Consider the following 27016-nt stretch of genomic DNA (forward strand, 5'->3'; position numbering starts at 1 on the left):
ACCACAAAACTGGGCGTGGACATTAGCCTTCCCTGCAACCTCAGCTGATTGTCCCAGAGCTGGGAAGGTGGAGCAGTGTGAATTAACAAAGCCCCATTCAGCCATCATTTGAGCAGACTGGGAGCCTCCCTACACAGCCCAGCAGCCCAGAACTTCCCTGGGGGGACGGCACTCACCTGTGACATAGCACAGTCATCCCTCAACAGAGGACCCGGGGTGCACAGCCTGGAAGAGGGGCCCACTTGCAAGTCTCAGGAGCCATACGCAAATACCAAAGACTTGTGGGTCAGTGGCAGAGACAAACTGTGGCAGGACTGAACTGAAGGATTAGACTATTGCAGCAGCTTTAAAACTCTAGGATCATCAGGGAGATTTGATTGTTAGGGCCACCCCCCCTCCCCGACTGCCCAGAAACACGCCCCACATACAGGGCAGGCAACACCAACTGCACACGCAAGCTTGGGACACCAATTGGGCCCCACAAGACTCACTCCCCCACTCACCAAAAAGGCTAAGCAGGGGAGAACTGGCTTGTGGAGAACAGGTGGCTCGTGGACGCCACCTGCTGGTTAGTTAGAGAAAGTGTACTCCACGAAGCTGTAGATCTGATAAATTAGAGATAAGGACTTCAATAGGTCTACAAACCCTAAAAGAACCCTATCAAGTTCAGCAAATGCCACGAGGCCAAAAACAACAGAAAATTATAAAGCATATGAAAAAACCAGACGATATGGATAACCCAAGCCCAAGCACCCAAATCAAAAGACCAGAAGAGACACAGCACCTAGAGCAGCTACTCAAAGAACTAAAGATGAACAATGAGACCATAGTACGGGATATGAAGGAAATCAAGAAGACTCTAGAAGAGCATAAAGAAGACATTGCAAGACTAAATAAAAAAAATGGATGATCTTATGGAAATTAAAGAAACTGTTGACCAAATTAAAAAGATTCTGGACACTCATAGTACAAGACTAGAGGAAGTTGAACAATGAATCAGTGACCTGGAAGATGACAGAATGGAAAATGAAAGCATAAAAGAAAGAATGGGGAAAAAAATTGAAAAAATCGAAATGGACCTCAGGGATATGATAGATAATATGAAACGTCCAAATATAAGACTCATTGGTGTCCCAGAAGGGGAAGAAAAGGGTAAAGGTCTAGGAAGAGTATTCAAAGAAATTGTTGGGGAAAACTTCCCAAATCTTCAAAACAACATAAATACACAAATCATAAACGCTCAGCGAACTCCAAATAGAATAAATCCAAATAAACCCACTCCGAGACATATACTGATCACACTGTCAAACACAGAAGAGAAGGAGCAAGTTCTGAAAGCAGCAAGAGAAAAGCAATTCACCACATACAAAGGAAACAGCATAAGACTAAGTAGTGACTACTCAGCAGCCACCATGGAGGCAAGAAGGCAGTGGCACGATATATTTAAAATTCTGAGTGAGAAAAATTTCCAGCCAAGAATACTTTATCCAGCAAAGCTCTCCTTCAAATTTAAGGGGGAGCTTAAATTTTTCACAGACAAACAAATGCTGAGAGAATTTGCTAACAAGAGACCTGCCCTACTGGAGATACTAAAGGGAGCCCTACAGACAGAGAAACAAAGACAGGACAGAGAGACTTGGAGAAAGGTTCAGTACTAAAGAGATTCGGTATGGGTACAATAAAGGATATTAATAGAGAGAGGGAAAAATATGGCAAACATAAACCAAAGGATAAGATGGCCGATTCAAGAAATGCCTTCACGGTTTTAACGTTGAATGTAAATGGATTAAACTCCCCAATTAAAAGATATAGATTCGCAGAATGGATCAAAAAAAATGAACCATCAATATGTTGCATACAAGAGACTCATCTTAGACAAAGGGACACAAAGAAACTGAAAGTGAAAGGATGGAAAAAAATATTTCATGCAAGCTACAGCCAAAAGAAAGCAGGTGTAGCAATATTAATCTCAGATAAAATAGACTTCAAATGCAGGGATGTTTTGAGAGACAAAGAAGGCCACTACGTACTAATAAAAGGGGCAATTCAGCAAGAAGAAATAACAATCGTAAATGTCTATGCACCCAACCAAGGTGCCACAAAATACATGAGAGAAACACTGGCAAAACTAAAGGAAGCAATTGATGTTTCCACAATAATTGTGGGAGACTTCAACACATCACTCTCTCCTATAGATAGATCAACCAGACAGAAGACCAATAAGGAAATTGAAAACCTAAACAATCTGATAAATGAATTAGATTTAATAGACACATACAGGACATTACATCCCAAATCACCAGGATACACATACTTTTCTAGTGCTCACGGAACTTTCTCCAGAATAGATCATATGCTGGGACATAAAACAAGCCTCAATAAATTTAAAAAGATTGAAATTATTCAAAGCACATTCTCTGACCACAATGGAATACAATTAGAAGTCACTAACCATCAGAGACTTAGAAAATTCACAAATACCTGGAGGTTAAACAACACACTCCTAAACAATCAGTGGGTTGAAGAAGAAATAGCAAGAGAAATTGCTAAATATATAGAGACGAATGAAAATGAGAACACAACATACCAAAACCTATGGGATGCAGCAAAAGCAGTGCTAAGGGGGAAATTTATAGCACTAAACGCATATATTAAAAAGGAAGAAAGAGCCAAAATCAAAGAACTAATGGATCAACTGAAGAAGCTAGAAAATGAACAGCAAACCAATCCTAAACCAAGTAGAAGAAAAGAAATAACAAGGATTAAAGCAGAAATAAATGACATAGAGAACAAAAAAACAATAGAGAGGATAAATATCACCAAAAGTTGGTTCTTTGAGAAGATCAACAAGATTGACAAGCCCCTAGCTAGACTGACAAAATCAGAAAGAGAGAAGACCCATATAAACAAAATAATGAATGAAAAAGGTGACATAACTGCAGATCCTGAAGAAATTAAAAAAATTATAAGAGGATATTATGAACAACTGTATGGCAACAAACTGGACAATGTAGAAGAAATGGACAATTTCCTGGAAACATATGAACAACCTAGACTGACCAGAGAAGAAATAGAAGACCTCAACCAACCCATCACAAGCAAAGAGATCCAATCAGTCATCAAAAATCTTCCCACAAATAAATGCCCAGGGCCAGATGGCTTCACAGGGGAATTCTACCAAACTTTCCAGAAAGAACTGACACCAATCTTACTCAAACTCTTTCAAAACATTGAAGAAAAGGGAACACTACCTAACTCATTTTATGAAGCTAACATCAATCTAATACCAAAACCAGGCAAAGATGCTACAAAAAAGGAAAATTACTGGCCAATCTCCCTAATGAATATAGATGCAAAAATCCTCAACAAAATACTTGCAAATCGAATCCAAAGACACATTAAAAAAATCATACACCATGACCAAGTGGGGTTCATTCCAGGCATGCAAGGATGGTTCAACATAAGAAAAACAATCAATGTATTACAACACATTAACAAGTCAAAAGGGAAAAATCAATTGATCATCTCAATAGATGCTGAAAAAGCATTTGACAAAATCCAACATCCCTTTTTGATAAAAACACTTCAAAAGGTAGGAATTGAAGGAAACTTCCTCAACATGATAAAGAGCATATATGAAAAACCCACAGCCAGCATAGTACTCAATGGTGAGAGACTGAAAGCCTTCCCTCTAAGATCAGGAACAAGACAAGGATGCCCGCTGTCACCACTGTTATTCAACATTGTGCTGGAAGTGCTAGCCAGGGCAATCCGGCAAGACAAAGAAATAAAAGGCATCCAAATTGGAAAAGAAGAAGTAAAACTGTCATTGTTTGCAGATGATATGATCTTATATCTAGAAAACCCTGAGAAATCAACGATACACCTACTAGAGCTAATAAACAAATTTAGCAAAGTAGCGGGATACAAGATTAATGCACATAAGTCAGTAATGTTTCTATATGCTAGAAATGAACAAACTGAAGAGACACTCAAGAAAAAGATACCATTTTCAATAGCAACTAAAAAAATCAAGTACCTAGGAATAAACTTAACCAAAGATGTAAAAGACCTATACAAAGAAAACTACATAACTCTACTAAAAGAAATAGAAGGGGACCTTAAAAGATGGAAAAATATTCCATGTTCATGGATAGGAAGGCTAAATGTCATTAAGATGTCAATTCTACCCAAACTCATCTACAGATTCAATGCAATCCCAATCAAAATTCCAACAACCTACTTTGCAGACTTGGAAAAGCTAGTTATCAAATTTATTTGGAAAGGGAAGATGCCTCGAATTGCTAAAGACACTCTAAAAAAGAAAAACGAAGTGGGAGGACTTACACTCCCTGACTTTGAAGCTTATTATAAAGCCACAGTTGCCAAAACAGCATGGTACTGGCACAAAGATAGACATATAGATCAATGGAATCGAATTGAGAATTCAGAGATAGACCCTCAGATCTATGGCCGACTGATCTTTGATAAGGCCCCCAAAGTCACTGAACTGAGCCATAATGGTCTTTTCAACAAATGGGGCTGGGAGAGTTGGATATCCATATCCAAAAGAATGAAAGAGGACCCCTACCTCACCCCCTACACAAAAATTAACTCAAAATGGACCAAAGATCTCAATATAAAAGAAAGTACCATAAAACTCCTAGAAGATAATGTAGGAAAACATCTTCAAGACCTTGTATTAGGCGGCCACTTCCTAGACTTTACACCCAAAGCACAAGCAACAAAAGAGAAAATAGATAAATGGGAACTCCTCAAGCTTAGAAGTTTCTGCACCTCAAAGGAATTTCTCAAAAAGGTAAAAAGGCAGCCAACTCAATGGGAAACAATTTTTGGAAACCATGTATCTGACAAAAGACTGATATATTGCATATACAAAGAAATCCTACAACTCAATGACAATAGTACAGACAGCCCAATTATAAAATGGGCAAAAGATATGAAAAGACAGTTCTCTGAAGAGCAAATACAAATGGCCAAGAAACACATGAAAAAATGTTCAGCTTCACTAGCTATTAGAGAGATGCAAATTAAGACCACAATGAGATAACATCTAACACCGGTTAGAATGGCTGCCATTAAACAAACAGGAAACTACAAATGCTGGAGGGGATGTGGAGAAATTGGAACTCTTATTCATTGTTGGTGGGACTGTATAATGGTTCAGCCACTCTGGAAGTCAGTCTGGCAGTTCCTTAGAAAACTAGATATAGAGCTACCATTCGACCCAGCGATTGCACTTCTCGGTATATACCCGGAAGATCGGAAAGCAGTGACACGAACAGATATCTGCACGCCAATGTTCATAGCAGCATTATTCACAATTGCCAAGAGATGGAAACAACCCAAATGTCCTTCAACAGATGAGTGGATAAATAAAATGTGGTATATACACACGATGGAATACTACGCGGCAGTAAGAAGGAACGATCTCGTGAAACATATGACAACATGGATGAACCTTGAAGACATAATGCTGAGCGAAATAAGCCAGGCACAAAAAGAGAAATATTATATGCTACCACTAATGTGAACTTTGAAAAATGTAAAACAAATGGTTTATAATGTAGAATGTCGGGGAACTAGCAGTAGAGAGCAATTAAGGAAGGGGGAACAATAATCCAAGAAGAACAGATAAGCTATTTAACGTTCTGGGGATGCCCAGAAATGACTATGGTCTGTTAATTTCTGATGGATATAGTAGGAACAAGTTCACAGAAATGTTGCTATATTAGGTAACTTTCTTGGGGTAAAGTAGGAACATGTTGGAAGTTAAGCAGTTATCTTAGGTTAGTTGTCTTTTTCTTACCCCCTTGATATGGTCTCTTTGAAATGTTCTTTTATTGTATGTTTGTTTTCTTTTTAACTTTTTTCTTTTCGTACAGTTGATTTAAAAAAGAAGGGAAAGTTAAAAAAAAAAAAAAAAAAGAAAAACAAGGAAAAAAAAAAAGATGTAGTGCCCCCTTGAGGAGCCTGTGGAGAATGCAGGGGTATTCGCCTACCCCACCTCCATGGTTGCTAACATGACCACAGACATAGGGGACTGGTGGTTTGATGGGTTGAGCCCTCTACCATAAGTTTTACCCTTGGGAAGACGGTTGCTGCAAAGGAGAGGCTAGGCCTCCCTATATTTGTGCCTAAGAGTCTCCTCCTGAATGCCTCTTTGTTGCTCAGATGTGGCCCTCTCTCTCTGGCTAAGCCAACTTGAAAGGTGAAATCACTGCCCTCCCCCCTACGTGGGATCAGACACCCAGGGGAGTGAATCTCCCTGGCAACGTGGAATAGGACTCCTGGGGAGGAATGTAGACCCGGCATCGTGGGATGGAGAACATCTTCTTGACCAAAAGGGGGATGTGAAAGGAGATGAAATAAGCTTCAGTGGCAGAGAGATTCCAAAACGAGCCGAGAGATCACTCTGGTGGGCACTCTTACGCACACTTTAGACAACCCTTTTTAGGTTCTAAAGAATTGGGGTAGCTGGTGGTGGATACCTGAAACTATCAAACTACAACCCAGAACCCATGAATCTCGAAGACAGTTGTATAAAAATGTAGCTTATGAGGAGTGACAATGGGATTGGGAAAGCCATAAGGACCAAACTCCACTTTGTCTAGTTTATGGATGGATGTGTAGAAAAGTAGGGGAAGGAAACAAACAGACAAAGGTACCCAGTGTTCTTTTTTACTTCAATTGCTCTTTTTTCACTCTAATTATTATTCTTGTTATTTTTGTGTGTGTGCTAATGAAGGTGTCAGGGATTGATTTAGGTGATGAATGTACAACTATGTAATGGTACTGTAAACAATCGAAAGTACAATTTGTTTTGTATGACTGCATGGTATGTGAATATATCTCAATAAAATGATGATTAAAAAAAAATTAATGCATGCTTTTGGTCATCCTTTGATAGTTTCTTTGTTGTATAAGGCTAGGGTTTTCCTCTTTTCTTTCAGCTATTGATAACAAACACTTGATTAGAGATAGAGAGCAGTTTGGTTGTCTTCCTGGAACAAAGGAAAGCCCTGATTGCTATGTCTAAAATAAAGCCATTACCTGGTGAATATCTGTGCCTGGATTTCGTCAAGCATTTGTGGTAGATATTGGTGCCCAGATTTCATGAAGCATTTGACCAGAAAAGATGTCACCCTGGGGGAAATTTCACTCTGAAACTGTCTGGGAAGGTTGGCTCTAGGATGCTGGGGAGCTGAGGTTCTGTCTGAGCTATTCAGCCAAAGGCTGGAAAGGAAAGTAGTCTTTGAAACATCTTCAAAAGAAGTGGATGCTCTTGGTGGGAAAAGTGGTTCTTGGTGGGAGGCTTCTGTACCAAGAGGTATTGGCACAGGGTGTGAGAACAGATATTGGCTGTCAGGGTTACAATTCTCTGAGTATGTCAAAATGGTTTATATGTCCATTCATGGGAGTTCCTGCACAGCTGCTGCCTTACTCAGAATCCTTGTTATATAAAAGCTGTTAGCTGTTGTGGTCAACATTTTGTCAACTTGAAAATTCTAGGGGGGTATAATTTCAGATATTACCTGTAACCTGTGCCCTACCCCCCATCACAATCTCTTCAATTTTTTAGCTAGTAAAGAGAAAAAGAACATGCACTTATTGAACAGGCCTGAATTTGAAGCCATAGTCCTGCCATTTATTGGTTGTTTGACCTTGGACAAGTTATCTGAAAATTACTCGTTACTCTCAAAGGAGCTTCAGTTTCTATGTTTGTAAAATCAGGATGATAATAATACATGCCTCAGTGTGCTGTTGTAAAAAATATATGAAATAATGCATGGGAAATGGTTAGCACAATGACTTTCATGTAACAAGGTCTCAATAAATAATTAGCAGCTGTTGAGATTGCTGGACACTGGATGCCTAAATTTAGAGAGCTACTAGAAGCCACTTTGTTTAGTGAGAAGTGCCATAGCCTTGGGCAGGAGTCCTGGGTTTGAGTCCCATCTCTATCAATGATTGGCTCTGTGGTCTTTGCTAAATCATTTCACCTCTCTTATCCTCAGCTTTTTAAAAATCTAAAATGGGAATAACAGTACCTTCCTTATCTACCTTACAGAATTATTGAGAGAATCAAATGCATTTGTAAGTGCAAAATTACTTTGTAAGCTGCAACTTTCTATACAATAATGGGGAGGTGGCATTATGCTCTCCTTTTGATGAATCAGAGGATTAAAAAAAGATTGATCTAGGCTTTGGACACTTATTGTAGATAATAATGGTGACTTATGGGGTAGGTTTTCAGGGATAAATTAAGAGACGTGATGAGAAAGAGGCAACCTTGCAAAAATTTAAATTAACTCTTCATTAACCAACACAGTGGGATAACTGACACCTATTTATTTCCAACAGGCTAAATAGGAGCTTTTATCCTGCAAAGAGACTATAAAGCCAGGGCCTTTAATAAGCTCAAACTTTAAGCACCTAAAAAGCTGAGATACCTCTTTCTCAGGAGGGAAAACTGATTTTGTTCTGTGTGAATGACTTCTTTTCCACACAATTATTTTTCCTCAGGAAAGACAATATTGAAGAAAAATATTCTACAGACTACTTATTATGGAATAAACATGAAGATGATCCAACTGGAGGAAGTGGTGAGGGTCAGAGAAGTGCTAAGCAGGAGGATCCTCTGGTCCAAGAGTGGGCTGGAAATAACCAATGAAGTGGATTAGTCAAGTCCTGTTAGGACAGACTGCCTGCTGGGGAGCTTTGAGCTTGTCTCCCTAGGTGGCAAAAGCTGAGGCCAAGCAGAGAGCCATCATGGCTTATTGCGTCACATATGCTATGCAGAAATAACTGTTCATCTTCACTGCCTGCTTCACTTACACTCAAAGAACTAAAGCCACTCAACCTGGTCAGAGGGCTGTGAGACCCAAAGGAGATCATTCAGGGAAGAAACAGCATGCTTTTCTAACTAGAACAAAAAGGACAAAGCACCCAACTCTTCATCCAAGGAAATGTGGAAGGAATAGGCTGAGACAACAAGGGCTTAAGGGAGTCCTTTCTATTTTGCCCCTTACTTTTGAGGAAAAAGTAAGCCTACAGTTAGGTCTTTTGCATTCCTAGGGTTTGCAGGGTGTGTTTGCTCCCGCCACCAGCAGGAGGCAGCAGCTCAGAAAAGGGAAAAAAAACCCAGCAAACTTGGTGAGACTCCTCTGAGAGTGTAAAGATCAAGTTACCTTTTAGTCTGACTTCTCTATTTGGATGCTTTGGTTCTCTACTTAGCCACCTAGTTCCTGTTCAGAGAGAAGGCAGTAGGAGCTGGGTTGTGTGGGGGAGGCCATTGGGGATATAAGAATTGCAGGTTATAATCTATGAGCAGCACAGAGAAGCATCCAGGCCATCACATCTACTTGGGATAGTGATTACAGTTGCTTCTTGGGTTGCTGCTGCTGCTGCTATTGCTACTGTTACCACCATCTGCCTTCCTTATGTTTTCCAGAGTAAACCAAGAAACCAGGAAACATGGGAGAAATAGTTAAGAAACCCTCATGCCTGGGGGTGGTAAGGGTTTGACTGTGGCACCAGAGACTAGACTTTCTGCTTGTCAGCCCAAAATTTAACTATAAGAATATGACTCAATTGTTGAGTCTACATTTTATTAGTTACAGAGTAATTAATTCTTGAAAACAGAGTTTATTAAGTCAAACAGGACAAATGTTTAGACTAGGATGCTGGTTTGAATCTATCATGTACCCCATAAAAGACTACATTCTTTTAATCCAATCTTGTGGGGGCAGACCTATTGTGGGTAGGACCTTTTGATTAGATTAGATTGTTTCCATGAAGATGTGACCCCGCCCATTCAAGGTGGGTCTTAATCCTTTACTGGAGTCCTTTAAGAGAGACAGAAATGCCCCAGGAGAAGCAAGCAAGGATCCACAGGAGCTGAGACAGAGCCCAGAGACATTTTAGAGAAAGCCACTGAAACCAGAAGCTAAATCCGGGAGAGAAGGCTCAGTAGAGTCAGCCATGTGCCTTCCCATGTGACAGAGGAACCTCGGATACCATCAGCCTTTCCTCAGAGAAGGAATCTACATTTTGATGCCTTAATTTGGACATTGTCATGGCCTTAGAACTGTAAATTTGCAACCAGATAAATCCCCCATTGAAAAAGCCAATCCATTTCTGGTATATTGCATTTCAACAGCTTTAGAAAACCAAAACAACTAGTGCTTTTAAATGTTGACTATAATTTAACTCTATTAATTAACCTTGAAATACATTGTTAGCCTATTCAAATTAATAGAAAGAAAATTATATATCTTAAAATGTTATCTAATTTTCTTAATTGTAATCCCCAAGATGACCATTAAGAAAATAAAGAAAATAATTTAAAATATACTGCAAAGGAAACAAGAAGGGAATCAAAGTGGAACATTACAAAAAAATCAATTCAACACAAAATAAGTCAGTAATAGAGGAAATGAAGAACAAAAAAAGATATAAAGTATTTAGAAAACAAGTAGCAAAATGGCAGAAGTATGTACTTCCTTATCAGCAATCACCATAAATATGTGTATTAAACAATTAGAAGACAGTGATAGGCAGAATGGATAAAAAATAATGATCCATCATTATGCTGTCTAAACAGACTCACTTTAGATCCAAGATACAAATAGGTTACAAGTGAAAGGATGGAAAAGATATTCTAAGCAAATCATAACAAAAGAGAGCTGGAGTGACAATACTAATGTCAAATAGACTTTGTAACAATTACTAGAGACAAAACAGGACATTATATATTGATAAAAGTGTCAATCCATCAAGAAGACATAACAATTATAAACATATGGGCAACTTACAACAGAGCCCCGAAATATATTAAACCAAAACTGAAAGAATTGAAGGGGAAAATAGATGGTTCTACAATAATAGTTGGAGACTTCAATAAACTACTTTGAATAATGGGTAGAATAATTAAACACAAGATCACAAGGAAATAGAGGACATGACCAACCCTATAAAGCAACTAGACCTAGCCAACATGCACAGATCAATCCACCCCCCAATAACAGAATACATATGCTTCTCAGATGCATATGGAACAGTTATCCAGGATAGACTATATGTCAGACCATAAAACTAGTCTCAATGCATTTTAAAAGATTGAAATTTTAGAAAATATCTTCCCTGACCACAATGGAATGAAACTAGAAATCAATAACAGAAGGAAAACTGGAAATTAAACAATATACTCTTTAACAACCAATGAATCAAAGAAGAAATCACAAAAAAAAACTATAAAATACTGTGAGATGGAGAAAAATGAAAACTCAACATAATAAAATTTATGGGATATATCAAAAGCAGTGTTCAGAGGGCAATTTACAGTTTTAAATCCCCATATTAAAAAGAAAGAAATATCTCAAATCAATAACCCAACTTTACACCTTAAAGAACTAGAAAAAAAGAGCAAACTAAACCCAAAACTATCAGAAGGAAGGAAATAATGAAGATTACAGCAGAGATAAATGAAATAGAGAATACAGAAACAATTAATAGAGAAAATCAACGAAACCAAAAGTTGATACTTTAGAAAGATTAGCAAAATTGACAAACCTTTAAGTAGCCTAAGAAAGAAGAGAGAAGACTCAAATTACTAAATTCAGAAATGAAAGTGGGGACACTATTACCAACCTTACAGTAATAAGAAGGATTATAAAAGAGTACTGTGAACAATTGCATGCCAACAAATAGATAACTAGATGAAATAGACAAATTCTTAGAAACACACACACTACCAAAGGTGACTCAAGAAGAAATACACAGTCTGATAGTCCTATAATAAGTGGAGAGATGGAATAAATAATCAAAAACATCTGAACAAAGAAAATCCCAGAACCAGATGGCTTCACTGGTATATTCTATTAAGTATTTAAAGAAGAATCAATGCCACTTCTTTTCAAACTCTTTCAGAAAAATAGAAGAGGAGGGAACCCTTCCCAACTCATTCTATGAGGCCAACAGTATTCTGATATGAAACCCAGACAAATCAAAAGAAAAGAAAACTACAGAACAATATCCCTCATGAACATAGATGCTAAAATCTTCAACAAAATATTAGCAAACTGAATCCAGCAAAATAGTAAATGGATTATATGTTATGACCAAGTGGGATTTATCCAGAAATACATATGGTATAACATATGAAAACCAATCAGTGCAATACAACACATTAATAGAATGAAGGAAAAAACCCACATGATCATCTCAATTGATGCAGAAGAAACTATTTGAAAAAAAAAAAAATCCAACACTCTTTGATGATAAAACACTCAACAAACTAGGAATAGAAGGGAACTTCCTCAACATGATAAAGGGCATTTATGGAAAAAACAACAACAGAGCTAACATCATACTTAATGGTGAAGGACTGAACCCTTCTCCTCTAAGATCAGAAACAAGTCAAGGATGCCTGCTTTCACTACTTCTATGACATTGTACTGGAAGTTCTAGCCAGAGAAATCAGGCAAGGGAAAAAAAGGCATCCAAATTGGAAAGGAAGAAGTAAAACTATTTCTATTCACAAATGAAATGATCTTATATAGAGAAAATCCTAAAGAAGCCACACAAAAAAACCCCATTAGAACTAATAAATGAGTCCAGTAAAGTGCAGATACAAGATCAACATGTAAAAATCATTTTTATTTCCATACGTAGCAATGAACAGTCCTAAAAGGAAATTAAGAAAACAATTCCATTGATAATACCATCACAAAGAATAAAATACTTAAGAATAATTTTAACCAAGAATGTATAAGACTTGTACACTGAAAATCACAAAATATTGATGAAAGAAATTAAAGGAGGCCTACATAAATGGAATAAATCAGAAGACAATATTATTAATGTGATAATACTCTCTGAAGCAATCTACATATTCAATGCAGTCTCCACCAAAATCCCAATGACTTTTTCTTTTTTTACAGAAACTGACAAGCTGATCTTAGAACTCATATGGAAACTCAAGGTACCAGAAATAGCCAAAACAATCTTCAAAAAGAAGAACAAAGTTGGAGGATTCACATTTCCTGATTTCAAAACTGACTCTAAAGCTAATAGCTATCATGACAGTGTGGTACTGGCATAAGGATACCCACCTAGATCAATGGAATAGAATTGAGACTCCAGAAGTAAATTCATACATCTATGGCCAATTGATTTTTTATAAGAGTGCTAAGACTATTCAATGGGGGAAAGAATTGTCTCTTCAACAAGTATTGCTGGGGTAATTGGATATCCACTTGCAAAAGAATGAATTTGGACTCTTCCCTCACACCATATACAAAGATGAGCTCAATATGGATCAAAGACCTAAATGTAGGAAATAAAACTATAAAACTCTTAGAAGGAAACATAAGGGGATATCTTCTTTACTTTGGATTGGGCAATAATTTTTTAGTATGACACCAAAAACATAAACAACAAAAGAAAAAATAAGTCAGACTTTATCAAAATTAAAAATTTTTGTGTATAAAAGGATACTCTCAAGAGACTGAAAAGACAATCCACTGAATGGGAGAAAATACTTGCAAATCATATATCTGATAAGGTACTTGTGTACAGAATATATAAACAACTCTTACAATGCAACAGCGAAATGACAACACAATTTAAAAATTGAAAACACATTTCTCCAAGGAAGATATACAAATGGCCAAAAAGCACATGAAAAGATGCTCAACATTATTAGTCATTAGGGAAATGCAAATCAAAAGAACTATGAGATACTACTTCACACTCACTAGGATGGCCATAATAAAAAAATAAAAAGGAATATAACAAGTGTTGGAGGGGATGTGGAGAAACTGGAACCCTCACACATTGCTGGTGGTAATGCAAGAGAGTGCAAACACTGTGGAAAAGAGTTTGGCAGTTTCTCAAAAAGTTAAACATAGAATTACCATATAACCCCCAAAATTCCACTTTTATGTATATACCCGAAAAATTGAAAACAGGAATTCAAACAAAAACTTGTACATAAATGTTCATAGCAGCATTATTCACAATAGCCAAAAGGTGGAAACAACTCAAATATCCATCAACAGATGAAGTATTAACCAATTATGGCATAACTATGCAATGGAATATAATTCAGCCACAAAAAGGAATGAAGTTCCTTGAACCTTGAAAACATTATCATAAGTGAAAAAAGCCAGACACAGAAAGATAAATACTGTATGATTCCATTTTTATGAAATATCAAGAATAGACAAATACATGGAGACAGAGAGGAGACTGGTGGTTGCCAGGGGTAGGGGGACAGGAGATGGGGAGTGATTGTTTAACAGCATTTCCACTTGGGGAGACGAAAAAGTTCTGGAACTAGATAGTGGTTATGGTTGCATAACATTGTGAATGGGCTTAATGCCACTGAATTGTTTCTTGGTTAAATGTGGTTAAACATTGTAAATTGTGTGTTATGTGTATTTTACTACAATAAAAAATGTTATCTAATTCAATCCGTCTACTAATTTGTCTGATTTAGTGGCATTCTATAGAAGATATTTATGGTCATATCTCACATCTATAAATGGGTAATTTTCCATTCACCTAACACTAGCCTGTGCTTTAACTTTGGTTATAAACTAATTGTTTCATTACTGACATATCCAACTAAAGGCCACTCCCTCCATCAGCTCTGTTAACATCAAAACAGAGTTTTGCTCTGCCTGGCCAATTATCTTCATTATAAATTATCTTTCTGTTTCCTTTTTAGTTTCCAAGCTTAATTGTTCTAAATTCTATTGTACTCTAAAAGCCCTTATCAACAATAACCAGTTAAATTGGCCACATTTAGTTTGAGAATGGAAGTGTTAATAAAGGCACAATCTAAAAATTTGTGGATTGTTAATGGATATTGTTTGGTTGACAAACCTAGATATATGAAATATACATGCATGCCTTCTCATGTATCAACTGATATTTCATATGTATATGTCTATCAAACATTACAACATGCCCTAACCTTTGAGATTTGGGAAATTGAAACTATAGAGGATTCATTTACATAATAGTCTCTATATTTTGTTTCCTGAAATAACTGAAAACTATTATATTTTTCTGAAAGACTGCCTTCTATTTGTTTATAAATTAAAATGCTAATTATTTGGTTTGTAGAATTGTATAGAAAATGTAAACTGCTATACAAATCAAAAGCCAAGAATGGCTATTCTTTTCCCCAAATACCCCCTTAATATTGAGCTAGAACAGGAGAAAAGAGAGTGCAAGGAAAAATTATGCCTCTGACCCATGCTCCCCAATATACAACTTAGGATAGGGTTAACACTCACCTTCTTCACTGTCAAGATCATGTGGAATGAAGCCTTCTTTTGTGAGCTTTTAGGTGACATGTCATCAATAGGGATTTCTTCAAAGTCCTCAGAGATTGTATCAGGTCGGATAAGAGGTGGGCTGATGCTGGGTTGGTGTGGGTGCAGTGGTGGGATCTGTCAAGGAGGAGAAGAGAAGGAAAAAGTTAAAACCTGCATACTTTCCCCAAGTCACTGGTGTTCTGTTGCTCAATGGCTGAAGGACCCAAAGAGGAAAAGAAAAACAAGCCCAGGAAAGAATTTCCTATCTCCCTGTCTTCACTTCTAGGGGCTACTCAGAATAGCCTTGGTTTATTCTTGGTTTATTATCTGGATATTCTAATAATAATAACTGCAATAACAACTACTAACTTTTATTGAGGATTTACTATATGTGTCAGGCAGGGACTCCTTTCCATAGCTGTATCTCATTTAAACCTCATAACAATTCTTTAAGGCATTTGCTATTATGGTCCCCATTTTAGAAATGGGAAAAACATGGTCTGAGAGATGACCTGACTGGCCCCAGTTTTCACAGTGGCAGAGCAAGTATTTGAAAGGTGTGCCTGGCTTCATAACCCATGCTGTTAACCACTGTGCACTCCTGCCTCATAACTATAAGAGCTGGAAGAGAGAGGTCCTATACTCAGGAACAAGTTCACAAGGTTTAAAGGCAACAACCAGAAGAGATGTTGTGCCTGCTTCCTTAAGAAGGGCCACAGGATAATCAATCATGTAAGCAGTAAGAAAGACCACTTTGCAGTCTCTGTTTCTTAAATTACTGGATTCAGTTTGATTGAACAACAGGAAGATGCCAATAATCTGCTGTTGCAGCTCCTTATCCAGCAACTCTATTTGTCCTGAAATAAAGGTAACATGATAATGTCTTGGAGAGTAATCTAGGCAAGCACATTCCTAACACTATAGATGGGACACTGGGTGAAAATTTGGCAGAGGATAAAATTGGCTCAGTCTCAATATTTCTAACAGAGCTGTATTCCTGGATTTCCTCTTCCACAATCTCCCAGTTGCTCTGAATGTCATTTAGTCAGTTAAGAATCCTGCCCTTTAAAGGAACCCAGCCACTGGCCAAGTGCTATCAACTACCCTGTCATTTGGGGTTGTTACCTTGTCACTTATGGGACATTTCCCATGCAAAGACTAATCTGTTTGATGATGTCTCAAGTCCTGTTAACACCCTGTGCTATCTTCAGCCCTACTTCCTAGGGAAAGAGGGTCTAAGGAACAGGCCAAGGGGGTGAGGTGTGGGCCCAAGCCAAACATTTCAGCACACTTGCCTTTGGGCTGTCGTGGCTTTCCCCACCTCCTTCATTGTGAGAGAAAATGCCTTCTAAATCTACTGCTTTCATTTTCACAAAAACATTAATCTTTTTTTAAAGGAATATCTCTGTCACTGGGACTAAGAGAGGAGGGAGACAGGGAGGAATCCAGGAAACAGGTTTTCTCTTTCTGAATGCGAGAAATAACTCTGTGGTACTTGGTCATGGGTTGGCTGGGAGTATAGCTGTGGAGGCAGGAGAAAGCTAGTGTTGTTAATTAAATTGAAGACTGAAAATTTCACAAGAGTGACTTTTCCTGTTTTAGTCCAAGGGCCTCTAGAAAGGCAATGTCTACTGACCTAAGGGCTACTTTACAACTAAAGGATCAGAGCCATTAGTGACAATCTCAGTGTTTTCTTCTCCATCCTCATGGTAAATGGACCCAGCAGAACTTTCACATAAAGTATGGAAACCAGAGTGAGAGGTGTGGGCTCTCAAGCAGATACGTCAGAAGTAAGCTCCACTTATCTTTTACTTTTTTTTTAAATCACATTTTTAAATTGTAGAATATAACATATATACAAAGAAGTGATAACTTTCAAAGTGCAATTTAACAAGGAGTTAGGCAGCAAATTTCAAAGCATGTTATGGGTTATAGTTCCACAGTTTCAGTTATTTCCTTATTATGCAATACAAGGTATATACAGAAAGGTGATATCTTTCAAAGTATGATTTAACAAGTAGCTATATAGGAAATTTCTAAAAATTTTATGAGTTATAGCACCATAGTTTTATTTATTTCCTTATTGTGAAATATAACACATATACAAAAAGGTAATAACTTTCAAATTACAATTTAACAAGTAGCTATAGAAAAAATTTCAAAGGATGCTACGGGTTACAGTTCTACCATTTCAATTCTTTCCTTCTAGCTATTCTAACACCCCAGCAACTAAGAAAATGAAAATTATATGGAGATTCAGTATTCATAATCCTTTGTTAAATTCCTTCTTGTCTGTTGCTACCCCTTCCTCTAGTTTGATCACTTTCCCGATCTTCAGGGATGTCTAGGCAGTGACCACCCTAACCTGTTCATGTTGAAAAGGGGTGTTGATATTATGGGGAAGGGGGACACATCTGGTTAATGTTCTTGAAGAGGCTATTGCCTCTGGGTTTTGGGACTTAGTTGGCATAGGAGTTCTCTGAAGGATTTAAGTTTCTGAAGAATAAACTTAGTGAGTGAAATTTTTATGGAGTCTCAGATAGGGATCTGAGTATTCTTTAGGGTTTTTGGACAGATGCAAAATAATCAACTTTCTAGTGGAGAAGGGTCTCCTTATGTGAACTTCCTAGTTACACAGGGATCTTTGGGTATAATCCCACCCAGAGACTGAGAGAAGGAGAAAGGCAGTTTGCTAAGTTTTCTCTACCTGACAATGTCTCCAGCTCCTCCTCTGTTAATTGCATTTCTGAATCAGAGCTCCAGAAGAATATGACTGAGCATAAACTATTACAAGTTTATTATTAGGTAAAGTTAAGAGACTGTCCTATGTACATGCTATATTTTATAGGGTCTAAGAGTGTACTCTTCTCCCTATTGTGACAGGTACAAAGAAGTTGAGAAAATTAGAGACTAGGGTAATGGAAAGACGATGGGGTTTGAGGTCAACACACCTGTATCATATTTCTAGCTCTACTCCTTACTACCTGAGTGAGTTTCAGCAACTTCTTTACTCTCTCTGAGTCTGTTTTATTATCTGTAAAATGGGGACAATTATACCTATTTCTGGGGGTTATCAGGGTCCAGTGAGAGGATATGTAAAATGCCTAGCATAGTACCAAATATATGGTAGGTAGAAACCCCACAGATATGAATTCTTTTCCTTCTCATCCCCACAGTTGAGGACTCACAGAGCACTCCACCTCCCAGTTTTCTCCTCTGTCATCTCTCATGGATATTAATAATAGTGCTTTACATACCCAATTTCATTCAATCCAATTTATCCTTTGGGATATATATTAATGGTTTTTTACCCATTGTAGATGAGGAAAGGAAGGCTCAGAGAGGTTAAGGAAACAGCCAAGTGTCACATAGCCAGTAAGTAGCAGAGTGAGAATTCAAGCACAGATCTTTCTGACTCAACTGTCTATTCTCTGAACAATTCCACTCTATTACCTCAGGGATCATGGAGCCTGCAACCCAGATTCCACTTCTGGGCACATATCGGGGCACACCTCCAAAGACAGCATCAGAAACAGCTCCAGGCACATCACTAAGTCCAATTCTAGGCAGAGTTCTAGAAACTTGAGTTCTCTGTGGAAGACAGAGAAAAACTTGGAAGTTGAGCTGCCTGCACATTAACAGTGGAATGTAACTGCCAAAATAGTTAAGTGTTCCTGGGATGTGTTAAGAGAAGTGAATAACGGTAATACTGGCCAATACTTATTGAGCATTTACTGAGTGCCATACACCAGGTATGCTGGTTTGGAGCTATTATGTACCCCCAGAAAAGGCCATGTTCTTTTAATTCATTCCTGTAGGTACAGACCTATTGTGGGTGGGACCTTTTGATTAGGTTATTTCAATTGAGATGTGACCCACCCAATTCAAGGTGGGTCTCAATCCCCTTAATGGAGTCCTTTATAAGAGGATAAAACACATACAGAAGCTAAGAGATGAAATTAAGAGAAGCTCACAGAAAAAGCCCAGAGAGCTCAGATAAAAGCCCCAGAGAAGCTAAGAAACGATTCACAGAAGCTCAGAGAGGAAGCCACCGAAGCCAGAGGCTGAAAGCAATGAAACCCGGGAACAGACAACCAGCACACGCTGGCCATGTGCCTTCCTATGTGACAGAGGTGTCCCAGATGCTGGCAGCCTGTCTTCAGAGTCCTGGCTATCGTTCTGTTAATGCCTTGAGTGGACATTTTCATGGCCTAAGAACTATAAATTGTAAGTTAATAAATCCCCATTGTTAAAAGCCAAACCATTTCTGGTATACTGCATTTCAGCAGCTTTACCAAACTGAAACACCAGGTAAGCTCATTATGTACTTATACATTCTCTCATTCAATGCTTACAACAGACCCATAGGAGCTAGAATCAGCTGAAAAGCAAGGCCAAGTTCCTCTCTCCTTTTTCTGGGGGAGGTGGAATACGGAATGAAAAAGGCACTGATGCTCAAGTCCATTATTACCTGCAGCATTCTGCCCCTGTGGGGCTTCAGAAGGGGGCACAATTTACTTGCTGATCTTTCAGGTTCAGGCTCCAACATGAAGATACTGTCGTGGGATAGAGCTTTGTTCCCCATGCTGCTCTTTGCCCTGCACAGGAAGGAAAATTCTTGTAAAAGCAGCCCAAGGGTCAGAGGAATGAAAGACACATGCATATCCATATTGTAGCCTACCATAGGTACTTCAGAAGAAGGGCAAGTATACACAGGTGCTGGCACAGAAAGCTCTCCATAAGATATTAAGTGAAAAAAAAATAATAGTATGGTCACATTTAGTATATATACATATATGACATACATATGTAGTTTGTGTTCATAGAAAAAAGTCTGTAAGGATAGGCCCCCAATTTTTAGTGATGGTTACCTCTGAGGAGTAACCATCATTAAATAGGGACATGAGGATATTTCATTTTTACTTTATGTACCTCTGTATAATTTTGATTTTTAAATGATGAGCACATATCTTTTTTATATATGACAGCTTTCTTGATATATAATTCACATACCATGCAATTCATCTATTGAAAGTGTAAAATTCAATGGTGACAACTATGGGAAATGGAAGGGAAGGCACTGACTCTTTACATCATTGTGGTGAGAGTTCCAAAACATATTTTACACCCTTATTCTCTCTAGGGATTCTGCTTTGATTTGTTTTAAAATATCAAATATGTGCCAAGATTCTGGAGTTTCATCCACCAGGTCTTTTCCTCTTTTACACAAGGGGTCTGCAATAGATCCAATCTCTTTTCAAATTCATCTTACAACTTCAAGTTTGTTAAAGCTAGATGGAAATACCTTCTAATTGAGAATGCAGCCAGTTTGATGACAATTATGTGTTAAGACAAGTAAGGGGGAAGTTAGAAATAAATGAAAGACTAAAGATACAAAAGACTTCTTTGGGGATGTAGAAAAATATTTTATCTTTTAAAAATTTCAACCAGACAAAGACATCACAAGAAAAGAAAACTATGAACTATAGACCAATGTCTCTTATGATTATATACACAAAATTCTGAACAAAATACTAGTAAACTTAATTTGGTAACATATAAAAAGAGTTATACAACATGGCCAACTAGGATTTACCTCAGGAATGCAAGGTTGATTTAATACTTGAAAATCAACTGGTACAATACATCTTGTCAACAGAATAAAAAACAAACATGTCATGATCATCTCATAGATGAAGAAAAAGCATTTGACAACATCTAACACCCTTTCATTATAAATACACTCAGCAAACTAGGAATAGAGGGGAATTCCTTGACATGAGGAGGCATTTATGAAAAACCCATAGCTAACATCATATTTAATGGTGAAAGACTGGATGCCTCCACCTAAGATCAAGAATAAGACAAGACTGTCCACTCTCACCACTTCTATTTAACATTATACTGGAGGTTCCAGCCAGGGCAATTAGACAAGAAAATGAAATAAAAGGCATTCAGATGGAAAGAAAGTAGTAAAACTATTCACAGATGGCATGATCATGTATATAGGAAATCCTAAGGAATCCATTATAAACCTATTCTAGCTAAACCTATTCAGCAAAGTTGCAGGATATAAGATCAATATACAAAAATCAATTGTATTTCTCTACAATTGCAATGAACAATCTGAAAATGAAATTAAACAAATAATTCCATTTATAATGGCATCAAAAAGAATAAAATACCTAGGAATAAATTTAACAAAAGAAATGTAAAACTTATACTCTGAAACTAAAATCATTGTTGAAAGAAATTAAAGAAGATCTAAATAATTTTTTAAAATTCTATGTTCATGGACTAGAAGACACAATATCTTAAGATGGCTCTACTCTCCAAATTGATCTACAGATTCAATGCAATCCCTTATCAGTACACCAGCTGGCTTCTCCGTAGAAATTGAGAAGCAGAACCTAAAATACATATGGAAACTCAAGGCAAAACAATCATGAAGAAGAAGAAGAAAACTGGAGGACTCACACCTCCCGATTTCAAAACTTTCTACAAAGCAACAATAACAAAGAGAGTGTGGTATATGAATAAGGATAGATACCTAGATCAGTGGAATAGAATTGAGAATCCAGAAACAAACCCATACATCTATGGCCAACTGATTTTTGATAAGGGTGCCAAGACCATTCAAAGGGGGAGAGAATAGTCTTTAACAAAGGGTCCAAGGACAACTCAGTACCCACATACAAATGAATGAATTTATACCCTTACCTCACACCATATACAAAGATATAGATCAAAGAAATGGGTCAGGGACCTAAATGTAAGAGCCAAAACTACAAAACTCTTAGAAGAAAACATAAGGGTAAATCTTTGAGATCTTGGATTTGGCAATGGATTTTTAGATAGGCCACTAACAGCAACAAAATAGAAAATAGATAAATTGAACTTTCTCAAAATAAAAACTTTTTGCTTCAAAGGACACTACTAAGAAAGTGAAAAGACGATCCACATAATGGGAAAAAATATTTGCAAACCATATATCTGATAAGGGTCTTGTATCTAGAATATATAAAGAACTCTTATGACTCAATAATAAAATGTCAAATAACCCAACTAAAAATGGTCAAAGGATCTGAATAAACATTTCTTCAAAGAAGATATACAAATGGCTAATAAGCACATGAAAAGATATTTAAGATCATTAGTCACTAGAGAAATGCAAATCAAAACTATACTGAGATACTACTTCACATTCAGTATAATAAAAAACTCAGATAATATCAAGTGTTGGTGAGGATGTGGAGAAACTGGAATCCTCATACACTGCTGGTGAGAATGTAAAATGGTGTAGCCACTTTGAAAAACAGTTTGGCAGTTCCTCAAAAAGTTAAACATAGAGTTGCATTTGACCCAGTAATTCTGCTCCTGGGTATGTACCCCAGAGAAATGAAGACATATGTCTACACAAAAACTTATACACGAATGTTTATAGCAGCATTATTTATAATAGCCAAAAGGTGAAAACAACCCCAATAGATGAATGGCTAAACAAAATGTGGTAAATACATACAATGGAATACCCTCCAGCTATAAAAAGGAATGCTCTTTTGATTTATGCTACAACACAGATTAATCTCAAAAACATCACGCTAAGTGAAAGATGCCAGTCACAAAATACCTCATATCATATAATTCCATTTATGTGAAATATCCTCAAAAGACAGAGTAGACAGAAAGTATATCAGTGGCTGCCTACAGCTGGATGGGGAGGGAAGAGGGGTGATTCCTACTGGGCACAGGGTTTCCTTTTGAGGTGATAAAAATGTTCTAAAATTCATTGTGGTGATGGTTGCACAACTTTGTGAATATACCAAAAATCACTGAATTGTATAATTTAAGTAGCTAAATTGTATGGTATGTGAATTATATCTCAATAAAGCTGTTTAAAATAAATGTTTAAACTTTCAGAGTTTTGGTGTGTTTTTTTTTTTTTGCATTTGTAACAAAAAAAAAAAAAAAAACAGTACATGCAGGTTGACCTTTAAGGAAAAATCTTCAAATGGTGACTAGAGTAGCAGCTCTGTCACTGGAGAGCGAGCTAGCTCGTGGGGTCATTTTGAGCCTGTCTGGCTGCGGGGCATGTATGTGCATATGGCTATATTTCATGATGACACACACCAAGGACAATCTCATGTTATGGGGATTAAAATTGTACCCACTCTAAGGTGGCTTGTGGGCCAGCAAGAAAGGAGAAAGGGCAAATGTCTGCCACTTTTTACTGAACTCCTCCTTGCCTTTTTCTTATAAAACTCTGCTATCCAGGCAGCCTCAGTGTTGGACTAAAGCAACAGTCCAGAAGAAAATTAGCATGACTCTACATACATTTTCTGGACATGTATGAATGGCACAGCCTTGAGAGAACAAAGTTTCTAGACATTTCTATATACACACATATGCTCATCATGCACACATACACTTTCATTCACTTTTTCTCTATGACTTGCTGGGTCAATTCAGGTTCGGAACCAGTGTAGCATTCGTGACTACCTTGCCTCCCTTGCTTTGTGAAAAAAAACTAAGAGGAAATATTGGGCCATAAATGGACTTAGAAATCTCTCTCACTTCCATGGTTATGCATCAACTGGTTATGCGTCAGCTGCTGAATTGAAACTATAGTTCCAATTCCTCCCTGATCAAAGGATTACATTAGCATCATCTATGGCTAGGTTTGACAGAATCCAAACCTATTGTCCATGAACATGCTTATTGATCTTCTCCCTGGAGGCAAAAAGAAAAAAAAAAATCCCAAACCCCAAACCAAACCTTAGCCTTAAAGGGCAAAAAAGCACATTACAACTGTACCCATTAAGAAATCAAATGAAGGAATGTGATTTACCCAGTCCATCAGATACAGCTTAATACAGTCTTGGAAATCAATACTGGTCATATTGTACAGGCCAGGGGAGGGCTGACTATGAGTTTTGTTATGATCAATTGCTTTGATAGATTAAAACAGCTGATCTCCCTTCCTAACTCCTGAGTGACATTCTCCAGTTTTCCTCCTCTAGCCCATTAAGCAAGAGACTGGGGTCAGGGGTGATCTTCAGGCCCCCTAAGTTATACCATTTTAATTAATTTATGCTCCTTGCCAAAAAAAAACCTCACCTTCTCAGGTCCTTAGAAAACCACCCTTTCCATATATGAATTAGTTCATGCACTTGCGCACACTATCTTTCCCTTAGACAGTTTGTGCACACATGCTCTTTAATGTGGAGGATGCATTAGAGTAAATAGATTATTTTGGAGGTGGAGGAAAAAGTAACAAGAGGAAATGTAGAACTTTAGTAGAGACAGCCTTGTCAATTTGTAGAGACAACTCAGAGTAAACCTGAACACCTCTTTCCTACGCCACCTTCTGGTTTTTACAAGGGTTAGTGTAGTTTTACCTAGAGCTTTAAGGCAATGGTCTATAATGGTATGATTTGAAGGGTATGGAACAAGCCCCTCTGTCCAAAACCAACTCCCCCACTGATGAGATTCCTCGCAATCAATGCACTCATTAAGGTCTTTCTTAAGGAGACAGAAATTTTAACTGTATCTTTATGTTACAGGAAGTATTGCGGGGGGTGGGGTGAAGTCAGTGTAACGTATTAGCTAACTGTCCCATTACCACCAAGCAAACTCTTGGGAGAATGGATAGCAGCACAGGTGAGCTCTGTGGGATTTCCAAATAAGTCTGGAGTTTAAGACAAGGAGAACAGGCCCAAATAGAAGTCCATACGGGGGATTTGATTGGTCCAGGGACAACTGGGGGTACTGGGTGTCTAGATGAAAGGGCACAATAAGAAGATTTGGACATTGGTTCATCACAGATGAAAATTAAAATAGGAGACGGTATTGGTGATTGAGGGACAGTCTTCCCTGTACCTTCTGTGACCAGTTACATTTCTCCCAGTCTTGTGGGGTGAAGGGAGAAAAGGGGTTGAGTTGTTTGCTTATTTGTTTATTATTTCCAGCAACACAGTGATTTCATGCTCATGTCCCAACCCAGCTAGAAATCTTCACAATCTGGAACTTGAATCACATGTTAAGAGATCTGGCTCATAATCTGCCCATTAATGACAGCTCTGCAGTCTGGGAACCGGGCAAACCAACCAGACCAAGCCTCCTGAATGATGGAGTCCATGCTTAGTCTATGGACCTGAGTCTTCCTACACTAGTGGTAGGCCCCACATCTCAAGTTATTTTAACTATGACATAGACGGGTTTCACTTATCTGTGCCCTCTCACCCAGTGCTCCTGGGGTATCCATTTGCTATGTTCCAACCTACTGAGCTGTGAACTGTGCAACCCAGACAATGAGCACAGAGAAAAGGTCCCCACTGGCAAGGAGGTCAAAGACTCTGTGACCACAGGCCCATAGGTGATTTAGTTGCCAAAAGGAGACTCATTGCCTTGTCCCCATCACCTCCACCCAAGCTTACCTAGTCTCAGTTTGCTGAAGTCCCAGAACTGGCTTCAGAGAAGAGATGTGAATATTGCCAATGGACAGGCTTGGTTTTAGCATCCTCCCTCCTGGGGCATCTTCACATTCTTTTTTCTTCTTCTTGCCAAAAAAGTTCCTGAAGGCTTTAAATTTGGATTTCTTCTTTCCTGGAAGTTAGAAATGGAAGTGAAGTGTAGTGTGATGATGGAAGGAGGGAAGACAGGAGAGGAGGCAGGGCCTTCGTGACAGCAATGAAGACTGTGATCGCAGGTGCCCTGCAGATCTTGCTCCCTCCCCACCCCAATGCTACAGTACCATTCATTTGGTTTATTTTCCTCTTAATAATTCAGTAACCAAGTGTTTTAGTTGCTGGTGAAAGCAGAAGCCTGGGGACACTGCTTGAGGGATTTGAGAAGCCTCTGTTCAGACCCAACACACCAGCATTCACTCGCCTCTTGACTTCAATTATTAACACACAGCTCTTTTCTGGTCCTAAGAAGTTCATTCTTGTGCAGCAATTATTGAGTCAATGCAAGCACTTTCTACCCCACTGGCCCCAGCTGGGGTCATCACAATTCAGTAGGGGAGCTAAACTTCCACATGTGAATAACACTTCAGAACCAAGGGCTGGGAATCCAAGTGGGAGTTGATACTAACCAGTCTGCATGCTAAAATGGTTGGTCGGTGCAATCAGGGAAGGCTTCCTTGAGAAAGGAATTTATGAGCCAAGGAGAGAGTCAAGAATTGTCAAGAAGAAAGGGCTGTCTAGACAAAGAAGCTATATGTGCAAAAGGCATGGCAAGGCATACCAAAGGATTTTAAAAGGTTGTGTGTTTGTGCATTGTGTGTATTTTTCAATTACTGCCAGTTGGCTTAGATTATCCATAGCTGCCCTCTGCACCTACAGATAATTGAGAATTTGCTCTATCTATAGTAACTACTAGGGCAGAAGTGAGATATGTGAGTTTTAAATGCTCCTAAGGCTTTGTCTGTTTGGGATTTCTTTAGTTTCGTAATGAGTATATACCTCTTTATCAGGGCTCAGCAGAAGAGTGGAAGGGAGAGGAGTTTGTGCTACATTCTTCTGAGGGAAGGAATTAGCCCTTATTGCTTTCACATGAAACAATTTACCAACTTGTGTGTCTCATTCCAATCTCCAGTGGTCTGTTCTTCAGAAATTTTCTTGTCAGCACAGCATACTGAGCTGGCAGCGAAGGGCCCAGCCAAG

At 38.1% G+C, this 27016-nt stretch overlaps 1 protein-coding gene across 1 annotated transcript in view; it reads right to left on the minus strand.

Moving 5' to 3' along the window:
* Positions 1–27016, minus strand: part of KIAA1210 (KIAA1210 ortholog) — a 66769-nt gene that overhangs the window by 25799 nt on the left and 13954 nt on the right. Inside the window, 4 exon segments of the mRNA XM_037821807.1 lie at positions 15330–15485; positions 18804–18941; positions 19822–19948; positions 25787–25955. Of these exon segments, the coding sequence (XP_037677735.1) occupies positions 15330–15485; positions 18804–18941; positions 19822–19948; positions 25787–25955 (590 nt within the window).

Source organism: Choloepus didactylus, chromosome X (genome assembly GCF_015220235.1).
Source record: "Choloepus didactylus isolate mChoDid1 chromosome X, mChoDid1.pri, whole genome shotgun sequence".
Classification (NCBI taxonomy): Eukaryota; Metazoa; Chordata; class Mammalia; order Pilosa; family Megalonychidae; genus Choloepus; species Choloepus didactylus.